General features: G+C 43.4%; 1 protein-coding gene across 13 annotated transcripts in view; it reads left to right on the top strand.

Annotated features, from left to right (window-relative positions):
• KALRN (kalirin RhoGEF kinase) overlaps positions 1-15,502 on the top strand; it is a 526,665-nt gene that overhangs the window by 447,456 nt on the left and 63,707 nt on the right. The window contains exon 36 of one of the 13 annotated variants that reach the window (XM_074828710.1): positions 8,211-9,607. The exons of the other annotated variants lie outside the window; for them this stretch is intronic. Coding sequence (XP_074684811.1) covers positions 8,211-8,227 — 17 coding nt within the window. The 3' untranslated portion in view covers positions 8,228-9,607. Of the gene's footprint in view, positions 1-8,210; positions 9,608-15,502 lie in introns of those variants that run through there. 13 annotated transcript variants of the gene reach the window in all.

Here is a 15,502-nt window from a genome sequence, read left to right as displayed (position 1 = left end):
CTTATCCTGTCTATTGCAGCAGCAGAGACCTGGATACTGCTTTTTTGCTTGTTTCTCTTGGTGAGTTTCTGATGTTGTCAGCTGTGCCCATATACAAAGCTATTGGGATCCATCCAGAGAAAGCAAGTGACACTTAGTACCATTTGCAGTTTTACTCTGACCCCGATAGTCCCCTGCATGAACTAAATAAGGACTACTTGTCTGTTCTGAAGTATGGAGAGATATGAATCCTAATATAGGAGTGCCTCGGAGCAAGAGTCTGTCACTTGCTTTCAGCCATAAAAAGGGGTAGTTAAAGAGTAGTAGACTTGCACAGCCTTTAGGCCAACGGCCTTCATCAGCCAAGAGTGGGCAAGCAAGGCTTTTTGCAGTATCTCCTAAATGCACAAATGCAAAGTGACCTGGTGTAAGGGGTTCTTCTTAGTGCTGCAAAACTGGCCTTGAAAACAGGCTGATAAGAGGGTTCTAATTCTGATGGTCTTTTGATAACTAGAAAGTCATTGCACTCACCTTAGGAATCAGTCCAGGATTTGCAATTGAATATACCTTATTTTCTTTTAACATGGAGTCAGTCTCCTCAGTTATCTATGTGGTTCAGACTAGAGGCTCTTTTAAAAGGGTCATAGTGAGGGAAAGCAAAGAAATTGGCGGGATTCCTGCTTTGTGAAATGTCTTTTCTAAAGCAAATGGTCAGCTGTATGCCTTGAATGCGACAAGGTCAGAACTTTGTTGCCTTTAAACACTGAGCAAAGTCCAACGGGTGAGTGCCATTACTCTGCACTACCTCCAGCTCAGAGCTCTGAAGCTCAGCAGTAGGTGCTGGGAGCTTGGGTCAGGTGAAGACCAAACTCTATGCTCTAACGCATGGGGGACTGTAAAGACTAGTTAGTGACTCAGATTTAACCTAGAAGTTAAATTCTGTGTCCTGTATTATCCAGGGCATTTCTTTACAGTGGTTAAGCTCATTTAGTTCTAGCCTTGCTGGGAGCCCACCGGGGTCTCATTGCCCTAAGAGCACAAGGAGAGACATGTTCCCATCTACTGGACTGGAGAAGCTAGCTATGAGTGCATCAGGTACAGCCTAAAGAAATGGGTCTGTGGTTAAAAGTAATCTATTGTCAGCATAACTTTACAGTGTAACACCTCACACCCTGTTCTAGGTAATATTATGTGGCTGCAGGGTGGCTTCAGGTGAGAATATAAAACACTTTTTACTTGAGGGTAACCAGAAACAGGGAAGACGGATTTAAATGGATGCACCATATTGGCTTCAGTTAGAGAAGATGTCTCTCTGCCTCCTTGAACAGTTGCTCTTCCGAGCAGGCTGCTGGTCATATCCAAACTTTCCATTTCAGAACAAAAGAAACTTAATCTGAATGTCAAACCTTTAATCTCAGTGTGTTAAAAATGAAAGATTGATTGAGTTTGTGTGTGTGCTAAGCTCCTGGTAAAGCTCTTATTTACATTTCCTGTCCCTCCAGCTTCTCTTCTATCCTATCTCCTACAGTTTTGCTCTTCCTTCTGCATTTTGTTTGGTATACTGTCCTCTCTTTCTTTCTTTCCTTCCTTTTCCTCTTCTTGCTCTCCTTCCTGAGTCTTTGATTTGTTACTGGCTCAGTCTGATGAACCTCTGCTGTAAGATTAACAAAGTAGGCTTCTCTTGACAGAGTGGTGGTGACTAATGTGTGGTGAAGAGAGTTCAGCCAGCCACCTTGTCCATCTTTGCTAGATGGTCAGAAACAGAGCCTTAACTGGAAGTTGGGCAAACCAGCATCATTACAAGGGCTGTCAACGGCATGTTAATAACAGTTATTTTTTCATTAGGTAAAAAGTGAGATCTGATGGTGCTTTTTATAGAAAGTGCTGACACTGTGTTACAGCAAGCTGCAGAGCTTTGCTAAGGAAACTGGTACCTTTGTGCTGAGTGGTAGCAAGAGAGTGATCTGCAGCAATATATTCAAGCCCATAACATTTCCTAATTTGAACATATTTTATTTAGTGTTTCAGGCTGAGCCATGGTTACACTGTGTAAAGCATAATGGAATGCATGGCCAAAGCAGTTCTGTCAAAATTGAGGCAGAGGAGAAAACAATAGTAAAATTAAGGGTGTCAACCAAAGCTCACTTAGTTTCCTGGTCCTTCCTGAATGAGAAATATGAGGAAACTGTTACCTTCCCCAAATACACGCCTTGGGTGAAGTCCATCTGTTGCTCATTAGTTGCATCTCAGTGAAGTCAAGAGGATCAAGTGTACTGGTCTTCTGTGGGCAGTCTCTCTCTCCTGCCAGAGCTGTGCTCGGCTCTTTCTCCTGGCAGGTTCATGAGCCAATGGCTGTGGTGAGGTTTGGGAGACTTGTTATTTTCTTCCAGTTCTATTAAGAGAAAATTGGTAAGCCCATGACAGGAACATACCTTCTAAGTCCTGTGTTTTCCCACCTCTGCAGTCAGAGTAGGTCATGGCAGATAGTTATTGGAAAGGACAAAAGAGCTGATGAAAACACTGCTCAGTTGAGCAAGCAGGATTAACGTGACAAGGTGAATATTGTCAGCAAAAAAAAAAAAAAAATATCACTGTTTTTGGTAGTGTGGAAACGTGCTTTCCCACACCTGCTTTACACCCTCCTAACAGATAGTCCTGAGTTAAGCGTGTCCCAGAAGTGTGCCTGATGGTCCCCATGCCAGTCTTTTGGGAAAAATAGATTCACTGGTCTGAACCTGTTAGTATTTGTGTGCGTGGGAATGTCCTCCCTTGAACGCGGCAATGAGACGTAGGAGGACTTCAGCAGGAGAAGTCCTGAGGCTGATGAGCAACCTCTGAACATGGACAGTTGAAGGAGAAGCATGGCCACTGCTCTGTTGGCAGGCTGGGGGCACAGTGGGCTATTTTTAGGATTACTTAGTTTTAAGTGTTGTTAAATCTTACCTCTTTGCAGGAGGGGTTTTTGAGGGTAGAAACCTTGTTCATGGATATAGCAGGTCAAGTTTTCAGTGAGTCTGTGTTACTACAAAACATAAAGTGTCCAAGAGCACCAGAGGTTTGAGGTTTTTCAAAGTGCTGGTTGCTGCACATGACTCTGCTCAGCGCTCTCATCTTCCACCAGCCACTTTCTGTAAATCTGATGTTTAGTGTATCAGTGCCAGTGTTCAGGATGCTTTAGCAACTTTCTCTCAGTTCCCAAGATCCAAGTAATGCTAGCATTATTTTTTTCTTTTTTGAAAGTTACACACACTGCTAGACAACTCTAACTCTCTCAACACAAGCTAGCCCCTCATCCGGCAGCTTTGTTTCTCCCTTTTTGCAGATAATCTTGCAGCCTCATCTTTTGAGATGTGGTTATATATAGGATGTGACAAAAACTGTACAGAAAATAAACTTTGAGATCTTAATTCACATGTATAAAATAGATAGCAAGAGCTTCTATAAAGATCAGCTTTTGGTTACTAGTCGATGGGGTGAATGCATGGTGGGGATCCTTACTATTCATATTGTTGCATTGTTTTAAACTTTCATAAATTCATCCAGTTTTAAAGAAATGTGGGGTTTACTTTTATGCAGGCTAAGATCCTAAACTTCTCATTCACTCTAAGAAGCATATAAGAATTCACAAGGCTTTATTCATCTTGTCAAAAGCCTGAAGAAGGGAGACTTTATTCTAAGGGAAAGAGAACAGATAATTGTGAAGAATATAGATAGGATAACTCTGTGTTCACTGCAAAGAACTAAACATGCTGCTTTCCTATAAAATAAGTGCCAGATAGATGTATTGTTTAGGAATTCAATGCACGGATGCTGAAATAAAATCTATCCATTTTGAAGTGAAACAAAAAGGGCAGTTATTTCACATGACCCCAGAAGGATTTTGGTTTTTTTCCAAACCGTTATGTTTCAGCATACACCTTGTTAAAACTTGTATATGTATTAGGAAACTAATGTATCATTTTAAAAAACCCCAAACCTCAAAATGTTTCAGTCTAAAAATAGCATCAAGATACTTCTCAAATACACCAGAACACTGCTACATTTCAGTGTAGTTCTTGTCTGTTAACAGGCTTTATGGAAACATTCTCATCTTTGGCAAAAGTTGCAATTTCTTTTCAAAAGAGAAAAATTGGTTGGGCAATTGGTGATTACAGCAGGGATCTACAGATGTGGTTTTCATTTTCAATTCAGTAAGGAAATCCCGTTCTCTGCCAGTTTAGCCACTGCTTATCAGTTGCTATTGCAAAACAGTTCAATTGCTAATATTGCATCATGCAATTCAATGTCATGTAAAGATACTTTTTAAAACAACTACAGAAGCACATCTGGCTGTTTTCTTTAAAAAAATATCTGTAGATCATAAGTAGGACTTCAGCACATGTAAAGAACTATAAGAAAATACCTGTTGAGATATACTTGAAAATTACTCCCTTAGCTAATGTTCTTTGCCATTAGAAAACCACAAACCAAAAATTAACCTGTTTGCTTTTAGCTCATAATGTCTGACGTGGTTGATTATGCTGAAACACAAACCATTCCTTGCATTAAAGGTAGTTAGTGCATCCCATTCAGTCTCCTGCTGAGTTTGATGTGCCTCTCAAATCTGTGAACCTCTGTCCTGGACCAGCCCCGCAGTCCTCTCCCCGGCAGGCTGAGAACATGGAAAACACGTCACCTGCGCTCCTTTCAGATAATTATGGCAAAGTATGAAGATTTCACCAGTGAAGTCCTAATGTGATGAGAAATAGAACCTGCAAATTGAGTTACAGCAGTTGATAGTAGGACAGCCATGGGAATTTCTTCTCTTTGATGGGGAGAGAGCCATTATATACACTTCAGTTGACGTACTTGTCATTTGCTTTTCTCCAATGTAGAATGCAGCATGCATAACATCACGTTGCAGAAAGCCCGCTCCAGCTCTGGCTGGTTTCTTACTCCCTCACCTCCCAGCACTTCCCAATGCTTTGGGGTGCTCCTCTGTTATGCGGGAACTGTGGTTTCTCAGTACTTCTGGAAAATGGAAAAAAACCCACCTCCCATTTTGTGTGTTGCCACATAAGGAGTTAGTAATTGCTACTCTGTTGCCCTTATTGCACCCCAATGCACTTGTTGTTCCATGTGTTTCAGCCATTGCTAGTCCTGGTACAGCTCAACTGTGAAATCTTGGATCCCTGCAAAATTATCTTCCAGGCTGTGTGAGGCTGTAAAGTTGTGCAAAGGGGTGAAGCTGGGGAGCCAGACCTGCTGGGAATCCATTAGCAAATGTGATCCTGAGGAACCAGTGGGTGGTTTCTGGTGGAGATCATTATCTTTTGTATTGGAAGGTTGTAAATTAAACATGGAGATTTAATGTTGCTGTATACAGGAAAGCACAAGTACCGTCTCTATGTCAGTTTTGAGCAAAGATCCCTTGTTCACTGGCACAAGACAGCACTGAGTTAAATTTTTAGGAAGGAGACGGACTCTTACCTGTGATAAGAAGGGACTGGATTTAGCGACCCTGGAGGTGTCTCCACTGTTATGTTTTCCAGGCATTTTTCCACGTTCATATTTCACATGGAGCAAGGAGCTCCGAGCACACAAGGAGAGCTGGGAGTGGCACATCCTCAGCTACAGCTAAATCCGCTGAGGACACTTTTTCATGCAGTTTAGGCTTGCTGACAATTACAGCTACGCAGTATAGCAGCAAAGGATGTGCCCTGTTTTGCTGTGTTGGTTTTTTTTTGTCCTCCCTTCATAATGTACATGCAGCTTTAGTGAACAGAGGTTTCTTACATCCCCAAGACATGCACTACAGTCTTAACTTTTCTGAAGACACAGTTCAGTGAGCACTCTGAAACTTTCTTGATGTAACGTAGGAAATTGGTGACAAAATGAGCATCAAATAATCAACAGTTATAGCTTCCAGATTTATATCTACCAGTTGTTTTCAGCCTTTTTATAGGCCTGCATCACAGACGTACCCGAGATCATCTTGTTGAGCAGCACCAGATAACTGTGGCCAGAATGACGCCCGCTGTGCAGCGGGGAACAGCAGGATTGCGTTAGGGGTGAAGGCAGCTTCTAGGTGGGTGTAAGGCAGTGAGCACGAACCAGCATGTGTGCTCCTTCTCATCGGTGGGGCTTTGCTGCTGTCCCAAATCAGATTTACCCATGTTGAGCACCCCTGACGAACAAGGGCCCAGCTGTCTGCTGCTGCAGAAGTGTGCACCCAGGCAGGCTATGAAAAGTGTTGCACAACCCAGTATAATTTAACCACATGCTGAATAAATACACTTTTGAGAACTCTTTTGAAGAGATGTTGCCTAATTAATCCTGCAGGGGGTATAATATGTATATTTTTGAAATCCAGTTTTAGCATCATGCAATTAGCTTTTATGGCCTAAGGATTCTGATTTAAAACATTCTTTAGTTACTAATAGTAAGCTGTTTTAATTAGAAATGCAAATACATTTGGATCTAAAATACATCTGAGCGGTACAATGTAAAAAGATGATTCACAGCTAATGCCATTAAAGTGCCTCAAGTCTGGTATTCTTTGTACCTTCTGTAGTTTGAATCCCGAGGATCAACATGATATTCAAACATTGCTCTCAGCTGAAACATGTGGAGGCTGCATAGACCTCTTTAGGAAATGGAATAAGTATTAATCAACAGGGATCCTTTCTAGAGCAACAGAAGGAAAATCATAGCTTTAGGCAAGAAGGAAGCAAACACTTCGAATGTTACAGTAGTAACTTCAGCTCCGCAATAGCAGAGCACAGCTCGTGCCAGGGCACAAGTGCTGAGCAGACAGCAGCATCAAAGTTGACGTTGTCTTAGTATCAGAGAAATTACTCAGGATTGAACATCCTGGGCTGCTCAAGGAGGACAGTAGCTGCTCAGAGCTGTGCTGCTGTAAAATTTGATCTGGCAATGTGTCTAAGAAAAGTCTCAAGCAAGGCAAGCTCCAGACAAACATCTAAAGGCAGATGCTTGCTGGATATTCACTGCAGTCACTTGTCCTGGAGATACTAAACTATCAGGCAGGTGGATATCTTGTGATCAGACATTGTACATTGCAGTAAGAGACTACCCATATTCGACAAAGTCTTTCCAGAAACAAAGAGTGTCTCTTGCTAGATCAGTCCAGCCCTTGCTGGTGTGTTCAAATAAGCGTTTCTTTTTCCTAATTACTTTGAAAGATGGGGCCGAAAGAAAGCAACTACTCAGCAATAGTGAAGATGGCTTTTGTAATGATAATCGCTTATTAGACATGTTGATTGGTAGAGCATTTTTACAGCTATTTGCAATTAGACACAGTGATGCAGCTGGGAATGAAGCAGTGCAGTTTATGCAGTGCACCTCTCCACATCTCTGCTAAGCTGGACTTAAGAATTTTTCTGTGAGGAGGCTGTTGGTAAGCAGCAACGGTGTAGGCACTGTAAAAGCTGTGGATGGCTCTGTGTGGCCCTCCAGAAGTCAGAATGAGTTTCTCAGGACTAGCCTTATTGAGAAGGCTGGTGGCTGCATCAAGGCACTGGCACAGCCTCAGAGGGCTAAGACCTCGGCAGGGTGCTGCAGGGAGCTCTCCTGTTCCCATGTGGCAGATGCTCTCTGAGACTTCAAGTTCCGATCCCATCTTTCTTGCTGATGCAGATAGAGTGTAGTAGTGATTTCATCACCTGAAAGCTGATAAACTTGTTGACCAGCACCATGAGGAAGGTTCCTCACAGAACTGCTCCCTTCCCTGGAGAGCTGTCAAACAAAAAACCAAGATGTAGATCGCGTGAGCCTGTTATATGGGACAGCAAGTGATGTTCTGATTTTCATACTTAAGCTGAGCGAGTTAAAGCTTCCCACAAGTCTAACTGATAGTCTTGAGTGTGCAGTTAAAAGTCTCTGAGCTGCTTAGCCATTTCCCTGTGCCGTGTTCAAAGAGCAAAACATCACAAGCACCAGCAGTTCTTATCTGTGTGTTTTATTTCCAAACCGCTGTTTGCATTTACTTCATTCATTACTTCTTTTAATTCATCCCAGCCAGTACCTTTGCTGTGAGCTTGTATTTTCCACTAGTATTTCTGGAGGACAAGGGTGTGGAGGAAGCTGCTTTGGGCACCAGCCCTGGAGGCTCCAGCTGCAGTGTGTCTGTCGTCAAACACCCCAACCTCGTTGTTCTTGGTGGTTACATGGTGTCCGCTCTCACCCTGCACCACTTGCAACTTATTCTTATTCCGTTCTTTTCTTTTCAGGGGCTGTCAGAGCCTGAATAATTTAAGAGTGAACAAATGAGAGACGTTCATGGAGGACTCTGTTCTTACCTAGGCACAATTTGACAAGCATGTAGATTGCCTTGGGTTTCCACTGCACCTACCACAACTTTACTAAGAGAAAAGCCCCCTTTCCTAGACATCTGTGTCACTCTTGCTTAGTAAAGTTATTCAAGATCAGCGCCTTTGGAATTGGTTGGTAAATGGACAAAGACTTTCTCTTTGCCCGGAGCTCCTGACAGCCTCCAAGTACCAAAGAGAACTCCACAGCACTAGAAAGCAAGAGACAGCTGCTGAATGTTGGAAGCTACTGCATTTGGCAAAAGAAGCTGACGCTAAGATGCACACAGTTGTGTTTGTTTGTTCTGCTTGTTTTCTGTGCTTTCTGAGCCCTGTGTGTGCCTGGAAAGTTTAATGACCAATGCCTTCTTTCTCAACATGCAGTTTTTCTTCCTATCCCAAAAAGCTTTGGGTTCTGTTCTTGCTTTCCCCCCCCCCCCCCCCCCCCCCAATTCCAATTTATTTTGAACCAATACTCTTCTGTTATTTCCATGAGGAATTGTTTGGAGACATAGCCACAGTTTCCTTTGAGGAACACAATATTCAAATGATGTCCTCCCTCCTCTCTCCCCATTCAGCAAAGTGATCCACCTTGTCATAGAGGTTGCTGGCTTCAAGCGTAAGGCAGAGTTGACCTTAGCGATGATGTCATTTAACTGAGAAATTACTTCAAAATTCTTACAGTAGCTCAATTTGGGAGCTGCTGAATGAAGCTGACCCTTGACACTTTGCAAAAGAATAAGTCTTGTGTTGTACTAACAGCTGCTTGGAAACCTTGTGTAATAAAGTTTGTTTATGTGCCCACCACCAGGATAAAAGATGGTATTCGCCAACTCTGGTACCCTTATGCTCCCAGCAGAGCAAAACTGCTTAGATCAAAGTTAAAAAGTCTGCTTCTGTGTGGGTGTCTAAGCATTTCACAGTTCCTTATGCTAAAAGTAACAGTGTACTTGCAAAGGCCAGCAAATGCTGCTCTTCTTGTTCAGCTTCAGACATGACATTTTCCCCCTCATCATCCCATATAGGTTTCCGTAAAGGTTCAGGGTTAAAACTTTTTTACAGAACATGCATAAGTCTCCTATCAAAATATATCAAGGGGGATTTTTGCTTTGTGTTTGGGGCTTTGTTCTTTTTGCTGCTAGTGACACTTATTCTGGAAACGTCAGGGTCGGGGATTACTTTATTTTTGTCACAGAACGAGGACAGTGTAAATACAAAATGTAAAGTAGAACTTAGAGAAGTGCTTCAACAAGTTGTTTGACTAAATTGAAATAAATGTTGATTTATTCAAAAAAAAAAAAAAAAGCATGCCCTTTCTGGATCTTGTTAGTCTTGACTTTTTATTTCCTTTCTTTGCTAAAGCAAAATACATGCCTCTTGACTTCAGAAATCTGCTCTCCCAGCTGTGAGGCATTACAGGAAGGCTGCTCCAATGTGTGCTCCCAGCAGATGTGTTGGACTTGCTCTCACCGTGCTCTGGGCTGGTCCGGAACGTGCTGGGCACAAACCTGGGGCCAAAGAATGGGTGAATGAAATCGAGTGTGTAGAAATGCTGCATCTGGCCTCAAACTCTACTGTGTGGAGCAACTGCTCTTTTTCTGAGCTTTTCCACACCCTTTTATTCAGTAAAAACCTCTTCTAAAAAGTTGTTGCTTTGTTGGGGAGATAAGTGAGGTTCCCTTGAAGGACTCGAGCAGTACGTACCTATGTTATAGTATTTTAGGATAGGAGATAACGTACCTATGTCATAGTATTTTAGGATAGGAGATGGCTAGCAGTACCTCACCAGTGGGTTGGTGGATTCACTCTGTGGATGTCTGTTCTCTTGTATTCCTGTCATAAACTCACAACAGCTTATGTGAGGGGTTGGATGGGACTCTGAAGCAGGATGAATTTTTCAGGCTGATAAATGTAAAGAAAAAGGCTCAAACCTCCCACCGGAGAAGTTTTAAATACCCATCACAGTTGTATGTTGTTATATAGAAACACGTTTCTGAGCAGGACACCCAGAGAGGAGGACCACAGATGTTTCATCTGCAGTTCAAGTTCTTGGTGCCATGGGCTTGAGTTACACGCTTTCCTGAGAGTCTCGTCAGAGGCACAAGGACACGTTCTGCCTTCCTGTGCAGTAGCTCCTCAGCTAAATGTTTGTCTGTAGGAAACGAGACCCTGCCCTGTATTCATCTGAGGACTCATCTTCCTCTTTTCCCTGTGCCCTCCCTACAGTCACCTCTGATAATAGGTTTAGGTCCATATGAAGCAGCTGATACAATAGCGGTGACTTCTGTAGTTGTTCCTCTCACTAGACACTCTTGGACAGTAATAAAGTCACATTTTATTTCAGCAGTCTCTCTCTGCCTTCCCCTTGTGCTGTTTCTCTCCCTGGAGACCCAGCTCACTCATTTAGCACGCTCTCAGGATTTCAATAACTTTTCTTGCAAGGCCTCTTGAGACTGCGCGCCTCTGTGCTGTTTCTCTAGGCTTTTGGTTTTATCTCAGTCTTTGAAACTTTCCCAGAACTGCAGTGACTTTTCTCTGACCTCCAGGAACTGGAGCTCTCGAGCCCTGACACTCTGACTGGCACAACCAAGACCTGGAGACTAGTTTGGGATGTCAGCTTTCCCAGCGCATGCTGGATGAAAGCTGCATCTGAGCAACACCAGCTAAAAATAAAAACTATTCAGCTGAAGCTAATGGCGGGTTGCCATGAGTTATTGCTCATTAAAGTGAATTGTCAGATGCTTAACTTCAGCTAATCATTTCCTGCTGTGAGATCGGCCTGGTATGAAACATACTCAAATGTGGGAAGGGGATTCACAATAACTAAATTTAGCTAAGGGTGTAATTTCCTCGGACTCCCTCTGTAGTTAATGGAAAGAGAAAGGCTCCTACAGGCAGTGATTCCTGCTCTGCATCACCCTTGGGCAGAAGTGTGCACAGCTCCTTGACTGCCGAGAGCATGAGGTGAGCTGCTGCCTGCCACTAAAATGAGCTGCTCTGAGTGATCGTGTTTGCCCATCCCAGCTAGCTGAGTGCTTGTTTTCCTCAGATTAGGTTTCTACTTGGAAGTAATGATCAGGATGTTGGATATTAAAGCCTAGAGATAGGTGACCGTTTCCCAAAGGCAAAACCCATATGCAAAATCCCCCCCGATCATCCCCTGCTTTGCAGTGTAGCTAAAGGCAACTCTGCCGATCATCCTTATCTCAAAGCGGCTCTTCTTTCCCATTTCCAAGAAATATCAGCTATCCAATAAAGAAACAGTGCATTCCAAATATTGTGTGATTCATTTAGTTTTTAGTCCTTTTTTTCCCGTTCTTCTTGGAAGTTAGTCTTGTTTGCATGTTTGGCAGTGAAACAGAAAGTCAAGATTTGAGTTTTTATATTACAGCAGTTGGAAAGTTTGTCAAGCATGTCTGCTTTTAGTGTAGGCTACTTTCTCTATTGAACTAGAAACTTTTGCATAAATAAAATATTTAACTCCATACCACTCTTCTTGTTTGGACAGAAGTAATTTCATCCATGTAAATGGAATTGTGAGAATCCTGCCAGATTGATTTGTGCCTTTTGATGTTATTTCCAGCTTGAAGCTTCAAGGGATACTCCAAGACACAAACAGAAAATTCAGTTGAACCTTCTCAATTCTGCTCATTTCCAGGAGATTATAAAGTTAGGGAGAACATTTGAACCTTGGAGCAAAATTTGCATTTTAGTTTCAATGACATAGTTTAAACATGTCTTTACCCTCTGGTGTGAAATTGTGTCCTATGTGGTCTCATTTCATTCTTCCCTCAAGCCAAAGCACGGAGCAGGTCTGTGGTTGGACACATGTAGAGTGGCGGAGCAGAGCTGGGAGTGGATGGGGAACTGTGGAGGACTCCGGGGTGATTTTTGCAATTCCATTCTGAAAGTTTAACATACTTCTAATGTAAAGGGGTTTTCAAGCCAGTTGTCCCCTGTCTTTTTCTGACGTGGACACTGAAAATTTCCTTGTGTTCACTTATGTTCTTTGCTGGAGCCTTTTTGGAGGCAGTGCCTGAGGAACTGGTTTATCTGTTGACATTAAAAGTTGTCAGATTCATTATTTACATTGTTATGAACTAGTGTTTTCACTTGGGGAATAGCTGTAAAGTGACTTTGTATTATCCAAATGTTGTTACCTCCCAAATTTTTGCAAATCCATGCCAGGTTTTACAGGCAGAATAGGCTCTAACACTAAAACTGGGATCGGTACTGTCATCTGCTTAAGCCACAAAGTTTTGTAACCCTGACTCGTGCCAATAAAAATGTTTCACTGAGTGTGTTTTGGACATTTAATACAAAAGCTCAGAAGAGACCAAAGAAGCAGTTTTCATACCTCGTTCTGCCATCTGTTGGGTAGAGCCTCAGCCCTTGAAGCCCCTGAGATCTGAGGTGGCTCTCACAGCAGCGTTTCCGAGGGCAAGTATAAAGCCTCGAGGGCTGAGAGCTGTGAACTTGAGCCTACAGCCTGTATGGTGGAGATGCTCGTGGAAAGGGCAGGGGAGGGTGCACTTTGATAGTTTAGATGACTCTTTAGTGTGAAATACTAACGTAGAGTCTGTGTTTGTGCATAGGATGGGTCTAGATGACTCCTGCTTTCCAAGATTTTCTGGTACAGAGATTTCCATTCTTCAGGAAATAATAGCTTGGGTAAAGACCGAGTTAGTCTTTCACCCACATCTGATTCAATTCCGTCTTTGTCAGAAACGTTAGTTTACAGGAATCACTAAATATGGAAAATGGGTTCTGTCGAGCACAGCAGAGCTAATTTATGTGCTCATTGGTCAGATTGCCATTATTGGCTTTCATTCATGAATGGAATTATTTTTGCAAAAAAAAATGTTGATTTAAATGCACATGCTAATAGGATTACAGAGTTCCCATTCTGGCTCATCTTCTTTGACTTCTGTGGAAAAATCCTCTTCTCTCAGGCTGTTTTTCTGGAGGGAGAAATGGAGCCACACATAAATCAGAAGATTCGCCTCTTCTCACCTAAAGCAAGATTGTGTCCTGTCATAGTCACCTGTATTCACAGCTATATTCTGTATTAACTTCTGGTTATGGAAGCATATTTCCTTCCTATCGTATATGATCTGTGGTTAGTATGGACCAAAAAGAGAAGCGTAATGTTTTCTTCTGAGTCGCTCTGAGAAGACTTTCCCTTTCCCCGTAGACAGTCCGGTGCTGCATGAGCCTGGTCAGACAGACCTCCCCTCCCATGTGTGCTCTGGGGAACAGGGAGGTAAAAATAAAATGCCTTGTATTTATGTTCCAGCAGTAATTCCTACTGACTCAAATGGGAATACAACTGTGCCTCTAAAATGGGTCTATGAGATTTTCGGTTTTCCTTTCACCCAAGGTTGCACAGAACTGGAACCTTCCATTTTTCCAGTAAAAGATCTGTGCTTTTATAGACGTCTGTTCATTTGAGCAACAGCAACAAATATTTCATGCCTCCGGCGGTGCAAAAGCTCTGAATGTTAAAGCTCTTCGGTCTGGCTGAGTATCTGTCACAGTCCTATTGCCAGAAGTTTCTTGGAGGTTTGCTTAGGGGCGTTTTGGAAACCATCATTTCTTCTGTCTGAATGAATGGTTTGGCCAGGAAATCAATCTAGCCACACTAGACTGCTGACCTCCCTACACCCATTTTGCTTCACTGAATACCTTTTTTTAGACATGTGTGTCCTGGGACATTGGTGGCAGGATGACTGCTCGCTGCAGCTCTGTGCCAAGCCCTGATGTTCCTGCAGACCTGCTGCAGTACAAGGACAGCCGCTGCTTTGCTGGTCCTTGCGGGCAGTGGTGGCGGCCTGAATTACTGTGCAGTGTGCCGCTGCATCTTTTCCAAAGTGCTGTCTGGCTTTTCTTAAGCAAACTGTGTTTCCGAACATCTCAACCAATACAGATTGCAAAGCACATATGTGATAGTGCTTTGCAAGCAGAGCACGGTAACATGTCCTCCTCTTCTACTTGATCCACCTGCTGTCTGGATCTCAGGCTAGTATCAAGTGTCATGATTAATGTGTTTGTAGCTGTACGTGCCACAGAAGCGGTGGAGCTCACACAAGCATGACTTAGGAGATTGTCTCCAAAGTCTTTCCTGGCAGATTTTTTTGTGTTGTGTGTTTCTGTCTTTCATTTTGTGAGCTCTGCTTTTCCTTGAGCTCCAGTCCTGCCTCTGCGACCATGTCGAGGTGACCTGCTTTATGTGCAAAGGAAATCATTCTCAGCAGGCTTGGCAAACAGCAAGTGTGACTTGCTCAGAAATGTGTCCATATTTGCAGTTCCTTTAAAAAAGAAAAAAGGTTATGAATATTGGATAGTGAATGTTTGGCAGTGGTGGGAAGTGGGATGATGAGATGGGAGTGCTTTGTACTTGTGTAGGGTGCTGGGTAGAGCAAACTCACCCCACCTCAAGGGGCTCTTTATGGTGTCTGGGGAGCAGGGAGATTTATACCAGCCTTTCTCTCCTACCTCCCTGCCTATCCTCCAGCCAGCAGAGACTGCATTATAGTGGAAAGGCAAGATGAGGCCACATTTCTAGTCTTGAGTTACATGGGCCAAGCTCTGTCTCAGATGCCTTACAGTGGTCAGCCAGGGCACTTCATCAGACAAGGAGAAAGAAGGAGACTTCATATCTGCCAGGGTTGCATACAGCGTGGCACGACTGAGATTTAGTAACCCATTGGTAAATAGCCTTTTTCATCACCAAAGGCATGACCTTGAGCGTGAAAATCCAGAGCCTCTTTCAAGTGGGATCATTGCACAATGTAACACATCTCCCTCTGGAAACCTTTGGGTTGGCTTTCATCTTGGCTTGTGGCTCTGGAGGCCTGATGTTCAGTCTGCAGAGGTTTCCTGGCTCTAGGTTAAACTTTGGACAAAATTCCTGCAAGCAGGCAGGGTAGGCTGTGGGCCAGCTCGGGACTTGTGCTGTTTCTGCCCACCTGCTGCCTTCCCTGGGATGACAGGGGACAATGACTGACCATCGCTTCCCCGGGACAGCCTTGAGCAAAGAGTGCTGCTGTGTGAGGGGTGCTGTGTGTCTGTCCGTGTCCCGGCCGTGGCTGTGCTGCCTGGGGGAAGGCGAGGGAGGAAACAAGGCTGGGGCCTGGCCCTGCTCATAAACCCAGGGGCGTTTTCTGGTTGGGAAGGGAGGTCCCTGCCCCTTCCATCACAAACTTCAGGGTTCC

The sequence above is a fragment of the Strix aluco genome, chromosome 6 (genome assembly GCF_031877795.1).
Source record: "Strix aluco isolate bStrAlu1 chromosome 6, bStrAlu1.hap1, whole genome shotgun sequence".
In the NCBI taxonomy this organism is placed as follows: Eukaryota; Metazoa; Chordata; class Aves; order Strigiformes; family Strigidae; genus Strix; species Strix aluco.
Note: the sequence above shows the minus strand (reverse complement) of the source record. Positions and strands in the feature narration are given on the sequence as shown.